The 18,443-nt window shown below is 56.5% G+C and overlaps 2 protein-coding genes and 3 non-coding genes across 8 annotated transcripts; 3 read left to right on the top strand and 2 right to left on the bottom strand.

The window, feature by feature from the left end:
- The first annotated feature begins 931 nt into the window (after positions 1–931).
- MRPL58 (mitochondrial ribosomal protein L58) lies at positions 932–5,823 on the top strand. Of its 4 annotated transcripts, none has more exons than XM_040989701.1 (6): positions 932–1,045; positions 2,703–2,739; positions 4,394–4,453; positions 4,886–4,968; positions 5,094–5,251; positions 5,520–5,823. In XM_040989701.1, the coding sequence occupies exons 1-6, from the start codon at positions 947–949 to the stop codon at positions 5,602–5,604; spliced, it is 522 nt and encodes a 173-aa protein (XP_040845635.1). In that variant the 5' UTR covers positions 932–946; the 3' UTR covers positions 5,605–5,823. The 4 variants fall into 4 exon arrangements, with proteins under 4 accessions (XP_040845635.1, XP_040845634.1, XP_040845632.1 ...); XM_040989700.1 differs by having other exon boundaries at positions 5,082–5,251; XM_040989698.1 differs by having other exon boundaries at positions 932–1,132; positions 5,082–5,251.
- A 3,288-nt stretch (positions 5,824–9,111) lies between these two features.
- Positions 9,112–9,184, top strand: TRNAR-CCU. The gene has a single exon. It is a non-coding gene; the product is annotated as a tRNA-Arg (tRNA).
- A 444-nt stretch (positions 9,185–9,628) lies between these two features.
- Positions 9,629–9,701, bottom strand: TRNAR-UCG. The gene has a single exon. It is a non-coding gene; the product is annotated as a tRNA-Arg (tRNA).
- Positions 9,702–10,087: 386 nt separating this feature from the next.
- Positions 10,088–10,160, top strand: TRNAR-CCU. The gene has a single exon. It is a non-coding gene; the product is annotated as a tRNA-Arg (tRNA).
- Positions 10,161–12,988: 2,828 nt separating this feature from the next.
- ATP5PD (ATP synthase peripheral stalk subunit d) lies at positions 12,989–18,270 on the bottom strand. The gene is made up of 6 exons (XM_040989702.1): positions 18,171–18,270; positions 16,578–16,707; positions 15,369–15,465; positions 14,022–14,093; positions 13,310–13,372; positions 12,989–13,181 (listed from the first exon to the last, which is right to left on the bottom strand). The coding sequence occupies exons 2-6, from the start codon at positions 16,697–16,699 to the stop codon at positions 13,050–13,052; spliced, it is 486 nt and encodes a 161-aa protein (XP_040845636.1). The 5' UTR covers positions 16,700–16,707; positions 18,171–18,270; the 3' UTR covers positions 12,989–13,049.
- Positions 18,271–18,443: the final 173 nt, after the last annotated feature.

Genomic DNA, 18,443 nt, shown 5'->3' with positions numbered 1-18,443 from the left:
CTTACTCCAGTCGCCATGGAGATGCTGCGTGCCCCTCTGAGGTCTCAGGATGGAGAGAGGACAACCAGGCACCCAGGGGACTCTCTTTCCTAGCCGAGAGCCAGTGGAGAAGGCCGGCAGTACCCTTTCCCAGTTTGGGCTTAGCGGATGTCTGGAAAGTGGCTGTTTCCCCTCCTCCACCCCCAGAATTCCACGGCAGCTCACTGAGACAGGGGTGGTGCAGGCAGGAACTGATGACAGGTCTGTTTCCCTCAGCTGGCTTCCTCCAGGGCCCCGCTGCTCTAGGTAATTATGCTTTTTCCTAAAATAGAACTCATTAAGGACGCTATCCTGATTGATGGTTACTCTCCCTCCTGGAACCGCTGCTCCCCTGGTCCGCAGTGCCTTTTGGCCACAGCCCCTGACCTCTCAGCTCCACAGTTCCTATAAGAGAAATTTACCTATAGGCTGCTTGGGGGAAAGGCACAGCCTGCAGTTCCCTACCAGAGCCCCACTTCCCAAAACAAAGACACATTTTATGAATATTGGTGCCAGCCTCTCAATCCCACCCGACCTGGCCAATCTTCCAGTGTCAGATACAGGCATCAAGCTGGTGCCGCCTGTGACCAGGAGGCAGGCAACTGCATCAGGATAACCCTGAGTAATGAGGAGAAAACAGGTTAAGTTGAGCAGGATACAGGGGCAGGAACCAGGGGCAGGCAGATGATCCGGGCATGGAGTTGGAAGGAACGGATTCTCTGAAAGTGAGATGTGTTTTGGGAGAGACACAGCATCCGAGTTTTCTTTTTTGTTTGCTCCCCGGCTAATGACCAGGCAGGACTAGGGAACGTTGCCAGGACTCCTTCGCCGGGGACCAGTAACAGCGCGGAACCAAAGTGCCTCCAGCAATGCGAGCTTACGGACCGCGAGCCCCCGCGCCAGCCGGAAGTGGCCCCGAGACCCGAACATGGCGTCCGCCGGCTGCCTCCGCTGGGGCCTGAGCCGAGCGGGAGCCTGGCTGCTCTCGCCGTCCGTGCGTTGTCCGCACCGGGCTCTGCACAAGCAAGCAGACGGCACCGAATTCAAGAGCATCTACAGCCTAGACAAGCTCTACCCTGAATCTCAGGGCTCGGACACCGCTTGGAGGATCCCGGTGAGCCGGGACGGGCAGGGCGGAAGGGGCGGGTCCGCCCGCTGTTGCTAGGTGATGGCCGGAAGCCATGGAGCCACGTCGAGGGCCCCGCCGCGCGTGGACGTGGCGGTCGCGGTGGGGAGGGCTGCCCGGCGTGGCTGGAGACCGGCGGCCGCCCTTTGGGCCGACTTGCCACGTCCAGAAAATTGGAGGCCTCCGTTCTGGTCCTCCCCAGGCGCACAGTGCCAGCCCCATGGCCCCCCATCGACAAGCTTACGCTGTGAGGGGATACAGCAGCTAGGAAAACGAAGCTCTTATTGCTTGCGGAGCTCGTATTCAAGTGCAGGGAAGCCGGCCCAAAATAAAGAACCCAGAATGTGTGGGATGGTAATTGGGCGAGAATCAGAGGTAGTGAGGCCTCGGGGAGAAAGTGACGTGTGGTGAGTGAAGACCTGGAAGAACTGAGACCACAGCCCGGGCAGATCCTCGGTGCAGTTTTGTTTTGTTTTGTTTGTTTTTACACTTGCCCAATTTACTTAATGGGTATGAGGAGTTGAGAATAAGAGAGGCGTTGAAGTCTGTGACCTTGAGCGAAGAAAGATGGAATTAGCGTTAACTGAGATGAGAAAGTGGCAAAGTACGAGAAAGATTTGGCATAACCAGCATCGTTACCTGTTGTGCCAGTGTGACGCAGCCAGGGATGGAGAGGGGCTGGGGCGCCTGGAGGGAAAGTGCTCAGGGATTCTTCGGGCCCCTTTGGGGTGGGGAGTCCGTTGCTGGGTGGCCAAGAGGGGACAGGGTACAGCAGATGCATCTACCGGTATGGAGTTGAGGAAACAGGTGTTGTTAGCCAAGTGGGATAGTTGTTCAGACAAGTCAGGTAGCAAGGCTAAGGGAGAACCACGCCTGCTAAGCCAGGCAGGGATCTCAGCACCCAGCCGAGCAGGCAAGGGGCTGGGGGAGGAACGGGGGTCCGCACATTTCTTCTTGCAGGTTCGCCCCCCCTCCAACTCCTTCTGTCTTGGACAAAGGGCTTGCTAGAGGTGAAGCAGCTGAAATTCCTCCTAAGGTTTGATGACCCGGTGAACTCAGATTGGTGCACCATAGGGTGCTGGACAGAGAGGATTCTTGTGGGGTGGTTGCCTTGGAGGAAAGCTAAGACCTCTGCAGTCCCTGGGGTGCACTGTCCCTGGGCAGGAACTGGGAGTGTCAGATACTGGGGTGCTGCCGTTTTCTGCAGGGACTTCCTCGGCCCCTCCCTCCCTGCCCCCACAGGCTTCTGTCTGGCTTCCTCATCTGTGAGTTTAAACCAGCCCGGTATCGTGAGCATAGACCACCAAAGTGTTCCAGGGATAGTCAGGGATGGGAAGGAGGGAAGGCTTTCAGGGACATGCAGGCTTTGAGTGCTGCCCAGGGGTGTGGTCCTGAAGGGGCGCGTCTATGGGAGTTGCCCTCTCTGTCATCCCGATGGATTGATATTGCTTGGGACACATGTGATATGATTTCCTGTGTTGCCCTGGGCCAGCAGGGGGTCGCACACAGCAGGTGAGGCTGATCTGACCCTGCTTTGATCCCATGTGCTCTCTCGTAGGATGATGCCAAGCAAGCTGGCAACGACATCCCTGTGGGTAAGTGTGTTTTCATCAGAATCCGCCAGGGGCTGGTGTTGGGCACAGGTGCTGCCTGGTCTGCCCTCACCCAATTCAGAGAATCTCAGCTTCACTGCTGATTCTAGCTTCCCCTGAAGGCAGCAGCGGATGACTAAGTAGTGGGGGGCCCCGTCACCCACGTGGGAGATTGAGCTCGAGTTCCTGTTCCTGGCTTCAGCCTCACCCGGCCCCAGCTGTTGTGGATGTTTGTGGAAACAAACGGGAGATAGTTCGCCCATTCTCTCTCTTTCTCTGCTTTTCAGCCTTTCAAACAGGAAAAAGATTAATTTTTTTTTTTTAATTTAAAAAGAAAAAAGCGGGGCCTGGCACAATGGCCTTGAATGCATCAGGATCCCATATGGGCACCAGTTCTAATCCTGGCAGCCCCGCTTCCCATTCAGCTCCCTGCTTGTTGCCTGGGGAAACAGTCAAGGATGGCCTTAAGCCTTGGGACCCTGCACCCACGTGGGAGACTCTGAAGAGGCTCCTGGCTTCAGATCACCACAGCTCTGGCTGTTGGCGGTTTCTTAGGGAGTGAATCAACAGAAGATGTTCCTCTCTGTCTCTCCCCACGTTGGGCCTGTACTTACAAAGCAGAGCCTCTGTAGCATGGTTTGGACTGGCCACCCAATGAAGGTGCCCCTGCTCCTGGGGTGCCATATGCATGGCAAGAGCTCTTGCCAGGCAGCCTCAACACTAGCTGGGCACATGAGTGGGAAAGGCGTAGGAGAGTTTACCTTTGACAGCCCAGAGCTGAAGGCCTCAGCTCTGTCTGCGGGTCTGAATGGGTGGACAGAACCTCACCCCTGCCCCCAGGCATGCCCTGACTGCCTCAGGGGACAGAGAGGTACTTGGTAGCTGGGGGGGACAGGCATGAGACATGTAACCCATTTGTATCACTTTGATTCCCAAATGCCACTGCAGCTAGGTCTGGGCCAGGCTGAAGCCAGGGGTGGAAACTTCATCCAGGTCTTCCACATGGGTGGCTAGGACCCAAACACTTGGGCCATCTTCTGCCACCTTCCAGGTGCCTTAGCAGGGCCCTGGAGTGAAAGCAAAACAGCCAGCATTTAAACCAGCCCTGCCATTGGAGATGCCAGCTTTCCAAGCAGGCCCCATTTGTGTAACTTTAGAAGTGGTTGCCTGTCCAGCACAGGCAGGGCCTAATGGGTGTGGCCTAGAGAGAACCATGTGCTCATTTGGAGATTCTGAGTTTATGAGTCCTCCTAGAGGGTAGGAGGAAGGGCAGCCCCCGGGGGCCAGCCGCTTGTGGCCCTAGACACCAGATGGCTACGGCATGGGTAACCCCCGCCAGGGCCAGGAGCCAAGGCTGCTGCTGCGGAAGCCTTGTACAGTTTGCAGTGTGCCCTCGGGTGTGGGCATGGACGAGGCGGAAGGCCGCACTTCTCAGCACGACTGGAGGTGAAGAAGAATGCCGGTCCATCCGCCACTCAAGCAGCACCGCTCCTCCCCACATGGTCTCCAGGCTCCCGTGTTCCAGGAGGGTCCAGGCGTCCTGTCCTGGGCAGACGCCAGCCAGCTGCAGCCGCCCAGCTGGGCAGCATGGGGGCAGTTTGCACATTTGGCCACAGCACAGGCGGTCTCACGTGGCATGTATTCTTACATTTTGCAGATCGCTTGACAATATCCTACAGTCGGAGCAGTGGGCCCGGAGGGCAGAACGTTAACAAAGGTACCGGTGCCGTCTGCTTCCGCCTGCTTGCGGAGGGGCCGGCCCCGCGAGCGCCTCTTTGTTTACACTTCTGGGGAATAAAGGGAGCCTTCAGCAGCTACCGGAACACCACAGGCTTATAATAATCCTCTTTATTCTCTGGACGTGGCTGCCTCGAGCTCTCAGCTGTGCGTGGTTATCGCTGGGTTTGTCTTGTGGTGCCAAACAAAGAGAACGCAGAGTGAGGCAGGGGTTGGGGACAGCTGCCCGGGTGGGCAGCACGCACTCCTTGGAACCCGTCAGCAAGGCCCTGGGACATGACCGAAGCCTAGGGCTGTCCAAAGGGCCTTCTACTGTCACGGGCTACAGGGATGACCTCCCTTCATTTTAGTCACATGCTCAACTTTCCCGAGAGCCCCTGGGCACCCCGACACCTCTCCTTTTCACCCACAGTCAACTCCAAGGCCGAAGTCAGGTTCCATCTGGCCACCGCTGACTGGATCGCCGAGCCGGTGCGGCACAAGATGGCCGTCATGGTAACCGCCCTGCCTGCCCCTTTTGCGCTGCACAATCCTTGGTGGCCAGTCAACCTTCAGTCTGTGGGACGCTGCTTTCTTTTTTCTTTTTTCCTGCACTCTGTTCTCTGCAGCACAAAAATAAGATCAACAGGTCTGGGGAGTTGATCCTCACCTCGGAGAGCAGCCGTTACCAGTTCCGCAATCTGGCAGACTGCCTACAGAAAATTCGAGACATGATTGCCGAGGCCAGCCAGATGCCCAAGGAGCCGTCCCAGGAGGACGCTCAGCTGTGGAAAATGAGGTACCAGGAAAAGCCCCCACACCTCTGCCAGTGGATTTATGTGCATACGAGAGGTGGAACAGGCCCCCCCAAAGAGCAGGCGTAGAGGCGGAACCTCCCAGCTCACAGGCGGCAGGAGAGGCAGGCGGGGAGGGGCTCTGGCGCAGGGTGTAGTGGGGGCGCACCTGCCAGTTTGGCTGCCCCCCTGAGCTCTCACTGAGTTTTTGGCCCTATTGCCACTTTGAGAGGCACTGAGTGTTGGGGCTAACTGCAGTCATTTCATTTTCAGGATAGAAAACAGGAACCGGGAGAGGCTGAGACAAAAGAAGGTGCATTCTGTACTGAAGACCAGCCGGAAGGTGGAGATGGACTGAAACTGTGCCCTGGGCAGCCTGCCAGGAGTGCCGCCCGGACTGAGTCCACCTGGAGAGCTTTCCCTTTTCTGCTGACCAGGTGCCTCTGTGACCTTGGCGCCATCGCCTGTGCTGTGGGGCTCAGAGCCCCAGATGGGTACAGGGGTCTCTACTGGCCCTCACCGTGTTGTCCAGCCTTAACCATCCTCTTCATGTATCAGCTACAATAAAATTCTAACCCAGCAGGCCTCCCACCTCATTCAGAATGTTCCAGAACAGAATCCCTGCCTTTCCTCTCCACTGACGACTACCTCACAGAGACCGCTTCAGTACTGACTGTGAGACAAGGCAAGTGAGACGAGAGAAGGTTCTAGCATCTGCCCCCTAAGGAAGACATAGTCGGGCAGGAAGGCTGACAGGGGAGTGGCTATCTAAGCTGGGTGGGTCCTGGAAAACAGGGAGGAAGACTGGCCATTTAGGGGCTGGGCTGCCGGAGGCGGCCAGGAAGCCTGCAGACTTATGGGCAGGTAGTGAGGGGCTGAGTCTTGAGACCTCACACCAATAGGTGATGGTGGGGCAGCTGTGGAGCTGGCCGCGGGAAGGAATATGTGGGGGTGGCGTGTACTGGGCGGGGGTTTACAGGCAGGAAGGGCAAGCTGGGACAGGAGAGAAATTGCCCAGTGGGTGTTGGGGAGAGCCCGGGTTGCCATAACTTCTTAGAATGTTCCACGCTGCCTTGGTCCCAATTCTCTTGCAAATCTCGGCTGCATGCTTTTTTGTATAGTCGGTTGTGCTGGGATGTGCCCTTCATGCAAGCCAGCCCCTTGGCCTGCGTGTGAGCTCAGACAAGGAAGGAAAGTCGATTGGGGATGGTTGCAAAATACAAAGGAGCCGGAAGACAGGACCCCTGTCCTCGGGTACTCAGAGCCAGGAACAGCTGTGGCTCCTAGGCAGGGAGTGCAAGGGTCGTTCATTTATTCAGTCATGCAACAAGCAGTTCTTGGATGCCAAACACTGGGTCAAGGGATCGGCAGTTAACATAGGGTTCGTTCCAGAGAACCGACAGGCAGTGATGAAAGCCAAGAAAAATGAGCTGTTGTTGTAAACAAACTGGATTGTAGAAGACACGGAAGTGGCAGGTGCCAGGCAGAGGGGCAGAGAAGCACTTACTGTGGCTGGGATGAGTCCCAGTGAGGACAGGAGGTGGCCACCCCAGGACATTCGGGCCCTTAAGGAGCCTGTCAGGGAGATGGGTCTGCCCAGGGTAGAGCATGGAAAGCCTGCAGCGAGGTGGACATAGCTGGGGCCAAGTGTCCCCTGTGCGGAGTCAATGCCTTGTCTGGGAAATGGGGATGGAGGGGAAAGGTCAGAGGACGATGGGGCAGAGATGGGCCTGGAGGGTGTGGGAGCAGGGTTCTGATGGGGACACGCTGCAGACACTGAAGTTGCCGAGGGCAGCGAGTTGGGCAGGTGTGCTGGGTGAATGTAGCTTGGCTGGTCCCTGAGGAGTCAGCCCTGTGAGCAGTGCTGTCCCAGAGAGGAGCCAGGAGAACCCCCACAGAGGAAGCCTGGTTAGATGGGGCAAGCAGGGCAGCAGGCTGGGTGTCCCTGTGAGCGGACCCAGGTGTGCAGTGTCGAGCCCCAGGCCCTAGGAGACACTGGATGCACCCAAAGGTCCCCGCGTGAGAGAAATTTGGAGAGGTCGAGAGGGGACTGAGTCATGGAATGAACAAACACAGGTAATTCCCATAGGGCAAGGCAACAAAGATGCCAGCCACCACAGACCACAGTTCTGCTTACACAGGGGTTAAGGCCAGGTCAGAGCACTTTGCAGTGAGAAGCAAGGCTTGGGGTTTACAAGGGGAGGTGGTTCCTGCCTGGGAGGGGGCACAGGGATGTCACATGAACATACAGCTGTTAGGACCTGACCTGTGTCTACACTCCTCTGCCTGCCAGCCACACACTAATGCACACACTGGAGGGGACGCAGGAGATTGGAGCCAGGTGAGTTCAACTATCCCTTGTGACCAGCAGTCCAGGGAGGAAGTGGACACAGCGTCTCCATGTCCCTATGACCTGCACTGCCAGGAGTGGGTGGGTGGGGTTTCCACACAGGCACAACCTGGAATGAGTGCATGTGTTGTAGTGCTAACCCATCACCAGGCAAGTGCCAGGATCCAGTGCCAGGCAAGTGCCAGTTGATGTCCTGGCAGCCCCACTTCCCATCCCGCTCCCTGCTTGTGGTCTGGGAACGTAGGAGAGGATGGCCCAAAGCCTTGGGACTCTGCACCCACGTGGGAGACCCGGAAGCAGCTCCTAGCCTGGCTTTGCATCAGTTCAGCCGTGGTCATTGTGGCCATTTGGGAAGTGAACCAGCAGATGGAAGATCTTTCTCTGTTTCTCTTGCTCTCTATGTAAATCTGCCTTTCAGTAAAAATGAATGAATCTTTGGGAAAAAAGTAACAAATTTTAAACGTGTTTAACAGGAGGAACAGGGGACTTCCTTGTACAGAAGGCATCAGCTGCTGTGTGCAAGACCAGCAACCCACTGCGGTCCCAGCTGCTCTACTCCGACAGCTGGCACCTGAGAAAGCAGCAGCAGATGGCCCAAGTGCTGAGTGCCTAGCACCCTTGTGGCACTCCTGCTTTGGCCTGGCGTAGACCTGGCCATTACGGCCATTTGGAAAATGAATCAGCAGATGGAAGATAATCCACTCACTCTCCCTCTCTTTCAAATAAAGATACAATTGTAAAAAATAAATTTTAGGACCTGGCGCAGTGGTTAAAGGTCCTTGCCTTGCACGCCCCGGGATCCCTGCCTGTGTGGTCGGGGAAAGCTTTGGGACCCTGCACCAGTGTGGGAGACCCGGAGGAGGCTCCTGGCTTCGGATCGGCATAGCATCGGCCATTGCGCTCACTTGGGGAGTGAATCATCGGACGGAAGATCTTCCTCTCTGTCTCTCCTCTCTGTATATCCGCCTTTCCAATAAAAATAATAAAAATAAATCTTTAAAAAAAAATAAATTTAAAAATCTTAAAAACTTTAAGGTCAATTTCTTAACATTTCCTCTATTGTGTCTTAATCATGCTAAAGGTGAACATTTTTTAAGGTGAATTATCAGTTTGGCAGTTTTTCTTGCTATGTGTTTGCAGGATTGGACGCAGGAACATGTGATTTGTGGGAGGAGCGGTTCTTGCTGCGCGTGCGCAGATGCAGAGCTTTCCCGTACCCTTATGTGGGGCCCAGAACTACGCTTTCCTAGAATCCTGGGATCCCTCTCGCGGTGTGCTGCACGGGCGTGGGCGTGCTGACTCAGGAGGACAGCAAGGGAAGGCCTAAGTCTCCGCGCACCCCCGGTGGCGAGGTGCAGCGGTGTCGGGTGGGTGCATCCTGGACGGCGCGGCTCCGCTGGGATCAGCCCCGCAGCTCACCGCGTGCACCCTGCTGCCTGGCGCGTCGGGCAGGCCCGCTCCGGAGGCCAGCCTGGTGCCTATTAGGGGAGAGGAGGGACAAGGCCCACGCCACCAGCCCCAGTGGCCTAATGGATAAGGCACTGGCCTCCTAAGCCAGGGATTGTGGGTTCGAGTCCCACCTGGGGTAGAGGAGTCACGTATTTTTGAGGATGAAAGAGTCACAATTTTGGCTCAGCTCCCGTGGGTGTTGGTGTGTTCTATACTCTGACCTGCGCATTAGACCCCAATGAGACTGACGCTCCTTCATCCTTACGGTCAGTTTAGCCCCTGGTGTGTTCCCTCAAATTCCTGCACAATCCACAGAACCTGCTTGCGGACACGCAAAAACCCAGTCACCCCAGGTGGGACTACGAACCCACAATCCCTGGCTTAGGAGGCCAGTGCCTTATCCATTAGACCACTGGGGAATGACAAAGGAGAACTGACAGCCTGTGGTAGACCGACCAGAGTAAAGGGATCCGGAACATTTAGGAGGAACAGGACAGGGGAGCGAGGACCAGGTGTTGGGGAACAACACGCGATTGTTCAGAGGGGTTAGACAGGGAACGGTGGCGGTGCCCAAAAGGTGAACCGACCACGAAGGGACTCGAACCCTCAATCTTCTGATCCGAAGTCAGACGCCTTATCCGTTAGGCCACGCGGTCACCACACACGAGCGGGAAGCGCAGGCCCAGGTGTCGCCGCTCCGGCCGCGCTCCTCGGTGGGGCGTGAGGGGGGCTGCGAGGGCCGACGCGCGGGGCCGGGGGCGGGCGGGCGCCGCACGACTCCCCGGATGACCGTGGCCGTTCGGGGACCTTGCGCGGGTCAGACGGAAGGCGCGGCGTTTGGGTCCCTTTCAACTCTCGACCACCAGTCTCCGACCGGACGCCGCGTCCGCGCTGGCCTCGGGGCCCTCGGAATCCCCCGAAGTGTCCCCAAACCCTTTCTGGGCGCGGGTCCGGCAATTCACGCTAGCCCGCATGTGACGTCACCGCGCAGGACACGGTGTCACAGCCTAAGGGGCACGTGATCGCGCGTCACCTGCGTGAAGCCCCAGTGGCCTAATGGATAAGGCACTGGCCTCCTAAGCCAGGGATTGTGGGTTCGAGTCCCATCTGGGGTGGAAGTCTCATTATGAGAAAGAAGCAGCCAATTTAAAACGTTCTCTTCCACATTTTGAAGCAGCAGTCTAGTTACGTTTTGCTGCATGCCTTGGCTATAATGAATTCTTTTCTCCTTAAATCCCAACCTGGGGGATTCCAGGACCTGCAAGGGGCCAAGAACGCGGTTCCTGGAGGCTGGAGAAGGCTGCGGAGATTTGCTGGCAGCGACTTCAGGGAGCCCAGGGGAACCACACCCTAACAGGCCCTCCGTGCCCTCATGCGGCCGGCAGCCGGGGAGCCCGGGGAGCCCGGGGAGGCCTCCGTAGAGGCAGGGACATGCGAAGTCACAGGATGAGACCTTCCGCAGCGTTCCCGAACTTCGCAGGGAGGAAAGCGGCTTGCGCTTGTTCCAGGGCCGGAACCAGGGGTGGAGTTCCAAAGGGCGTCGCCCTAGCGGCGTTGGTCTTCCCGACCGTGTCTGCGTAATCCCTAGACCGCTCTGGCCAGGGAGGAGATGGTCGGAGGGAGAGACCTTCCATATGCCACAATGGCCAGGACAGAGGCAGCTCAGGGTCAGGAGCCCAGAATTCCTTCCAGGCTCCCATGGAGAAGGTAGGGCCAGAGCGCTTCCCGCTGGGTACCTGCCAGGTAGCAGGAAGCTGGAGCCGAAGCAGAGCAGCTCCCATATGGGCACATCAGGTAGTCAGCAAAGGATGTTCTAGAACCTCCTAAAGCTAATCACAAGCATTTCAAATGTCTCATGATAGTGTGGCCTGGGAAGCGCACTCAGCAGCTTGCTCTAACAGGGTGTGAACGGGGCCATGAGAGCTGGCAGCCTGGGGCCAGGGGACTGCGCGGAGCCAGGGGCCAGGGGACCGCGCGGAGCCAGGGGCCAGGGGACCGCGCGGAGCCAGGGGCCAGGGGACCGCGCGAAGCCAGGGGCCAGGGGACCGCGCGGAGCCAGGGGCCAGGGGACCGCGTGAAGCCAGGGGCCAGGGGACTGCGCGAAGCCAGGGGCCAGGGTTAAGCAGAGGAATAAAATGACCATGTTTGCCTTCCAGAAAGTCCCTTCAACAGCCGCGTGGACAGCACTATGGCAGTGGGGAGCCAGCGTATCAGGACACAGGCTTGAGGACAGGCTTGCCAAGGTGACAGCAGTGGCACCTGGGGCAGGAACTGGTGCTCAGGACTTGGTGGGTTGGACACCACACCCCCAGACTTGGCTGGGCAGTTCAAGGTCATACCACATAAGCCTAAAAGGTCATGCAAGTATGGAGTTTACTGCCCTCAGATTCCGTTTTTTTAATTCGTTTCTAGATTCTGCCTTGGTGTTATTCTTAGAAAAACCCGTCAACCTTCATCTGTAAATTTTTTTTTTAAATCTGTCTTCTTGTCCTTCCCTGTTCCCTGAACTTGACCCCCTATCCCAGATTGTGCCTCTAAACTGAACGTTTGTTTAAAGCTTTGAGATTGAACCTAGAACCAAGTACTTCTCTTGGTCCTTGCTGGCACAAAGCGCTGGGCCCATCAATGTGGTGCTGGGCGGTGACACGCCCCCCCATCAGCTTTAGTTTCTTTATTGTTCACGTGCCTGTTATTTTATGGGGGATTGCAAAATTGTGCTTGTTCTTTATTTTTATTTGAAAGGCATGGTTCGCTTAAACCAAACAGCAGGGGCTGGGGCTGGGGCTGAAACCCCAGTGCTTGAGCTGCTGCCCTCCAAAGCACGCAGACTTCCAGTCCAGCACCCGGCAGAGCAGTGGGAGATGGCCCAGTGCTCTGGCCCCGCCACCCATGTGGCCATCCGGGGAGTAAACCAACAGACGGAGAGGTCTCTTGCTCCCTAACTCTGCCTTTCAAATAATAATAAATCTGAAAAGAAACTTGAGAGTGAGCATGCTGTGCGACGCAGCCCTGGCTGCTGTGCAGACAGGAAGTGAGCCTGTCTACTGCGCTTGTAGGTACAGACTGACTTTGCTTCCAAGGCAGGATGCTTACTTTTCCCCTTCAATGTCAGCTTTGAGTTTCAGGTAGGCAGATGGTACCCTGATGCTCCTGAGCTGATGGGCAGCCTGCTCCTGGGTCCTGCCTGGGTCCAGCCAGATGAATCCTTCTCTTCACTGTGTCTGCTCCTCTACTCATGTTTTCATTTAGCCCTGGAACTTTATAGATTTTTTTTTTGCCCTCCCTAGCAATTTGCCAGGAATAACTCTAGCACGTGACTGCTTTTAACACAAACTGCACATCCAAAGCAAAGACCTCCAGCAGCCTTGGCAGGTGTGAAAGTGGCCCACCAAGTGCCACCGACCAAGAGCACCTTCTGCTGAAGTTCAAGGACGTTTCTCAGGAAGCATCCAAAGGCTCCAGTGCGGGGAGGGCGGCCTCATGAGCATCCCTTAGCCTCACCCTAACATTCGCTGAAGGCACCGTGGGGATGTTCCTCCACTCGCTCAGCTGCTGTCTGAATTCCTAGAGTGGGGACAGCCAGGTGCCAGCTCAGCAACTCGGCCCTTGTGGGGCGAGGGCTGACATCACTTCCATCTAGAAACTTCCTACATTAGCTCATTTCATTCTCATTAGTCCCTCTGCTTGTTGGGAGAAAACTAGCAGGAAATGTCCCTCAGTCTGCAGCTGGCAGCTCCCACAGTTCACCAGGTCACCCAGCCTCCTAGGCATGGTGCCCCCCTCACTGGGCCACACCATCATGGCAGGGCCCAGCAGCCTAGCACCGAGAGCCCAGCTCCTGTGTTTCTGGACTACACACAGTTCCTCACGTGTTCATCCTGACACGACTGCCCACGGGGCCACATCGAGCCCGGCCTGGCCCCGAGGCAGAGAGCCGACCGATACAGCACACTGAGTACGCTTTATTCGACTGCACACTGTGCAGAGCTCGCTCCGACTCGGGCTTACAAGTTCTCGATCGGCTGGTGGGGCCAGTACGGATACTTCTTCTTGTCTAACTTGGTTTCTGGGAAGGCTTCGTTCAAGTCCTCGATGGTCATCTGGTCGAAGGGGATAATGTTCCTCATCTTCTCCAGCTGCAGGCGGGGAAGGGGATGTTGAGAGGAGGGAGGGGGGCCGCCGAGGGGGTCACCACCTGCCACGCTGTCAGAGACGTGCGGCCAGCAGACACCGCAGACGCCAAGGCAAAGGCGGGCCTCCTTACCTGTTTTTCATACTCCGCAATCCTGGCCTTGGAGAGAGACACGAACTCCGCACAGCTTCGCACCTGTAAGAGGTGGAGACTCCATCACAAAACGCAGCCTGACCCAGGGCTCCCGGGCCAGAACAGCGCTGGCCAGCGGCCCCTGCTGCTGCGTGGAGCTGGGGCCCGCGGAGCCAACCTCAGCATTCCCCACACCCTATGAAGCAGCCCAGGCAGGAACGCCAACTGCCAATGGAAGGACCAGCGTTCTACAGCCAGGTCCCAGGCCAGGTAACTGACAGCTTCACAGAGTTCGGTCACTAACCACCAGGCCAGGCCAGCTGGTCCTCCGGCCAGGCGACACAGACGCAGACATGTGGTCCTGACGTCTGGCCTTCAGTGCTTTCAGACAAATAGCTACCAGACGATTCTTTTTCTCCCTGATTCCAACAGCTTTTTCTCCCTGATTCCAACAGCTTTGCTGAAGTATGTCCACACACAAAGGGCACCATCTGATAGGCTTGCACTTACGACGCCACCCCACCCTCCGACCAGGGTATGAGACGAGCTGTATAAAAACGGAATCACGGAGTATCGAGTTTCCTGCCAGCTTCCTTCACTCGGCACACCGTGCGGTTCACCTGTGTAGTATTTACTTTTGCTGTCACCGCCTGCATGTTCTGTTGAATTCCTTCTGCCCTGCCCTCGCCGCCAGGCGGTGCCCGCTACTCACGTCTTCCTTCTCCTCCGCGTCCACCTGCGCGGTGTATTTGTCCTCGGGCATGGGAACCTTCAGGGCGCTGAACTACAAACACAAGGACAGTGAGCTGCCACCAGGACCGTCCGCAGCCCAGAGATGGGGTCACCGGCCGGTGCATCTGCATCGGCCTCCATTCCACGAGGAAGCCAGGATGCAAGGACCCCGAGACAGGACGGGGCCCAGCGCTCTCCTCAGCCCTGCTCCTGGCTGGGGACCCTGGACAATTCTTTATGCCCACAAGCGTCTGCTTTTTGGCTGGAAAACAACAGATGGACTCGAAGACCTGGAACACTTACTTTTTTATCTATTTCACAAGCAGAGGGAGAGAGAAGACAAGGAGGTGTGCAATGAGGGCTTGCATGCCAGAATGCTTTCAGCAGGTTGACCTGGGTGAGGCCAGAGTCACAAACCCCACCTGGTGCCCCACACAGCTGCCAAGGGACTCAATCCTTGAGCCGTCAGTCACCTGCTGCTGCCTCCCAGGGCATGCCTGGCAGGAATCGGAAAGTGGAAGCAGAGCTGGGACTCAGCCCAAAGCCCTCCAGTGTGGACAGTGGGCTCGGTGAGCGAGCATGCTAACTACCATTCGTTAGCCTTCTGATTCTAACGAGAATCTGATTTCGCTTTTCTGTGGAACCTCAGAGGGCTGACTGGCAGCACCTGTGACCACCTAATGGCGATGGAGTCAGTCGCCTTGGCAGCCTGCCCTTCAGCAGACCCTGCATCTTCAAAGGAACAAGCAACTGAACTCTGAATACTGAGATTCAAACACGTTAAGTGGGACAGCTGCAGTGGCACAGCACATTAAGCTGCTGCTCGGAAAGCCTGTATCCTGTACTGGAATGTTGGTCCAAGCCCTGGCTCTCCCACCAGATCCAGCTTCTTTCTAAAGCACTTGGGGAGCGCCAAGGCCCAGAGAGCTGGGAGACCCGGATGGAGTTCTTGACGTTTGACCTTGGCCCAGACGAGCCTGGTCATTCTGGGATTTGGGCAGTGAGCCAGCCGACTGGAGATCTGTCTTCTCTGTCTCTGCCTTTCAAATATACATGTATGTTTGTTTGAAGTAAGACAAGAGGCTAGGTAAGTGAGACATTACAGCAGTAACAGACAGTGAAAAAATAGCAGAAAAGACATTTGCTCTGAAAGGAGACAGCAGGAAGCTAAGAAGGAGCTCAGGACACTGAGAGGAAACACTGAACGCGACAGTGCCATGGCTCCGCCCCCACGGCCCCGAGGACCTGCCTTCTCAACCTGCCCTGGCCTGCCTCCTGCTCCCCTCCTTATCCAAACTGCCCCACAGTGCCCATGTCTGCAACTCACCTTCTTCTCAAAGTCGTCCACCAAGCCCGCCTTGGCCACGTTGGCCTTGTAGTAGGCCCAGTCGATGGCTGGCGGGTTCTCGGGAAGAGTGGCCAACCTGCTCAGAGGGGAAAACCAGTATTATGCCCGTTCCACGGACAGCAGGAAATGCAGAGGGCAAGTCTCCTTTCCAGACTCTAATGGTCCGACATGCCAGCATACATTTCTCCTGGAAAGTCACTGTGAAAATCCAAGAAGTGGTGAACTATCAAAACCACTTGAGCAAGTATCTCAGAGCATGCCCCACATACGGGACTTGGGGTGGATGGGAAACTGGGTGGGGACCTCAGATACATGAAGGAAATAATATGGAAATAATAATATTACCCACAAAAAAAAATCAACTGTGATGAAATAAATTACACTGGCTGACTGAATTCCAAAAAAATTTTTAAAAAATAAAAAAGGAAACTCCAAGATGGATAGGACTAAGGCTGTGGCACAGTGCATTAAGCCACTACCTGCAGTGCTAACATCCATAAGGACATTGGTTCAATTCCCTACTGCTGCACTTTTTTTTAAAGATTTGTTTATTTGCTATTGGAAAGTCAGATTTACAAAGAGGAGGACAGATAGAAAGATCTTCCATCCACTGGTTTAATCCCCAAGTGGCTGCAATAAAGGAGTGACTCGAGGCTAGGAGCTGCCTCCAGGTCTCCACGTCAGTACGGGATCCCAAGGCTTTGGGCCATCCTCTACTGCTTTCCCAGGGCACAGGAAGGGAGAGGGATAGGAAGTGAAGCACAAACCAGCACCCGTACGGGATCCCGGCACTTGTAAAGCAAGGATTTTAGTGACTATGCTATCACGCCAGGCCCCACTGCTCCACTTCTGATCCACCTCCTAGTTAATGTGCCTGGAAAATCAGTGGAGGAGGGCTCAACTCCTCGCACCCCTGTGCCCACATGGGGCACCTGGAAGAAGTCCTGGCTCCTGGCTGCTGTTCAGCTCAGTTCCGGCCATTGTAACCATTTGAGAAAGAAATCAACAGGTGGAAGATTGTCTCTGTAACTCTCTGCCTTTCAAATAAATCCTAAAAAAAAAAAAAAAAGCAAAAAGGCTGTTTTCCATGGGGCATGCCTGGATTTCTTCATCTTTGTCAAGAAAGCATTAGAAGTTAAGATGTCTGCGTTGAGCGCCAAGCCCGGCTCCCTCCAGCAGCACACTGACCTGGAGCTGAGGCTCTCATTCCAGGACTTCAGGGAGTTAGCGATAGCCTTCTGGTTTCGGGGTATGATCTCCCCAAAAGCTACCCAGTCTATGGCTTTTAGAGCAAGCTTGCGCCCGGCCATCTTGGATCCTGGAAAACAAAATGGGCTGATGACTAGAGTGCTGGGAGGGAATCCCCCAGGAAGGGCCTCATGGTGGAAGGCGGGCAACGGAACTGCGGCTGCGAGTGCTCAGCGCGCACGTGCCAACCAGGGAAGGAAGGCAGAGAAAGAGGTTAGCTTTGCAAAGCCATCACGTCCCCCCTTCACAAGCACACATACACTTGGTCCCTCCAGACTGTGCTTCGCCTGGCTCCCAACGCCTACCTGTCCTTAAAAGCCCAAGCACACCTGGAAATCTGCTATAAGAGCTCACACACTGTCTGAAAGTTAATTGTTTGATGGGGCAGCACAGTGGGTCAACTGGCTAATTCTCCACCTTCAAGCGCCAGCATCCCATACAGGTGTCAGTTCATGTCTGGGTGGCTCCACTTCCCATCCAGCTTCCTGCTTGTGGCCTGGGAAAGCAGTGGAGGACGGCCCAAAGCCTTGGGACCTACACCCACATGGGAGACTCCTGCCTCCCATCTTGGGATCAGCTCAGCCCTGGCCATTGTGGCCATTTAAGGAGTGCCTTCTGTCTGTTCTCTGCACATCTGCCTTTTCAAATAAAAATAAATAAACCTTGAAAGACAGAACCTGGCCCACAATACAGTCTGCATGAGGGTCAGACGGGGCCGACTGAGCTGGAGCTCCCTTGCCTGTAGAACAAAGACAACACCAGCCCTGCTGACCTCAGACACTGTAAGAAAATCCAATGCAACGGCACCTGTTGGCTTGCCCTCCGATCTTACACAAGTTTAAGGGACTCTTCACACACACACACACACACACACACACGTATCGCTATACACCTTCCTTTTCATGTAAGTGGATATATATGTATACACACACAACATATACACACATATATGTAAATAACCATGTGTATAATACACACACACATATAAACAGACAAGCTCAGGGTCAGATCAGGAGAAGACTAAGAAGTCAGACATGACATAGGAGGGGGAAGCAAGCTGCCATGAGGGCTTCCCCAGCAGAGCGGCCCGTCTTCCATGCACCTTATGCCCAGGGCAGGTGCACAGCGAGAGGCCCCACAAGGCCCTCCAGAAGCCGACAGCGCTGCCCGAAGCTGGACGCCCGCAGCCAACCCGATCCCGAACCCCGACGCCCGCAGCCAACCCGATCCCAAACCCCGACGCCTGCAGCCAACCCGATCCCGAACCCCGACGCCCGCAGCCAACCCGATCCCGAACCCCGACGCCTGTAGCCAACCCGATCCCGAACCCCGACGCCTGCAGCCGCCCCGTTCGCGGCGCGACCCCCACGACCCCGCGCGGAGGGACAGGCGGCGAGGACAGCGCGCAGCCAAGAACCCGCACCGCAAGCGGCACCTGCCGAGAGCACGGCGGCCTAAGGGCGACACGCGTGGGGCGCTGCCCAGCAGAGGAAGCCACCGCCACGCAGGCCCGGCGCCCCGAGCCCCACTCACCTTCACCGACCCCGGACACTCGAGTCCACCGCAGCCAGCGACGGAAGGGGAGCACCGGAAGGCCTCCCCTCGGCCAATAGCAAAGCCCCGGAGGCGGGCTCAGGCGCGCGCGGCAGCAAACGGCGACGCAGCCTGGCTCCGGAAGTGTGGCCTCGCGGGGGCAGGCTCGGGGCGGGCCCGGCGCCTGCGCCTCGCCGCTCCCCCGGAGCTGGTTGGGGGGCGCTGCCGGCCCCCCTCTCCTCTGCCCCACCCCCGCCGATGGGCCGGCCCGGC

Source organism: Ochotona curzoniae, unplaced genomic scaffold (genome assembly GCF_017591425.1).
Source record: "Ochotona curzoniae isolate NIBS_2020 unplaced genomic scaffold, NIBS_Ocur_1.0 contig_523, whole genome shotgun sequence".
NCBI classification, from domain to species: domain Eukaryota; kingdom Metazoa; phylum Chordata; class Mammalia; order Lagomorpha; family Ochotonidae; genus Ochotona; species Ochotona curzoniae.
The sequence above is the reverse complement of the archived record's forward strand: the minus strand, read 5'-3'. Positions and strand labels throughout refer to the sequence as shown.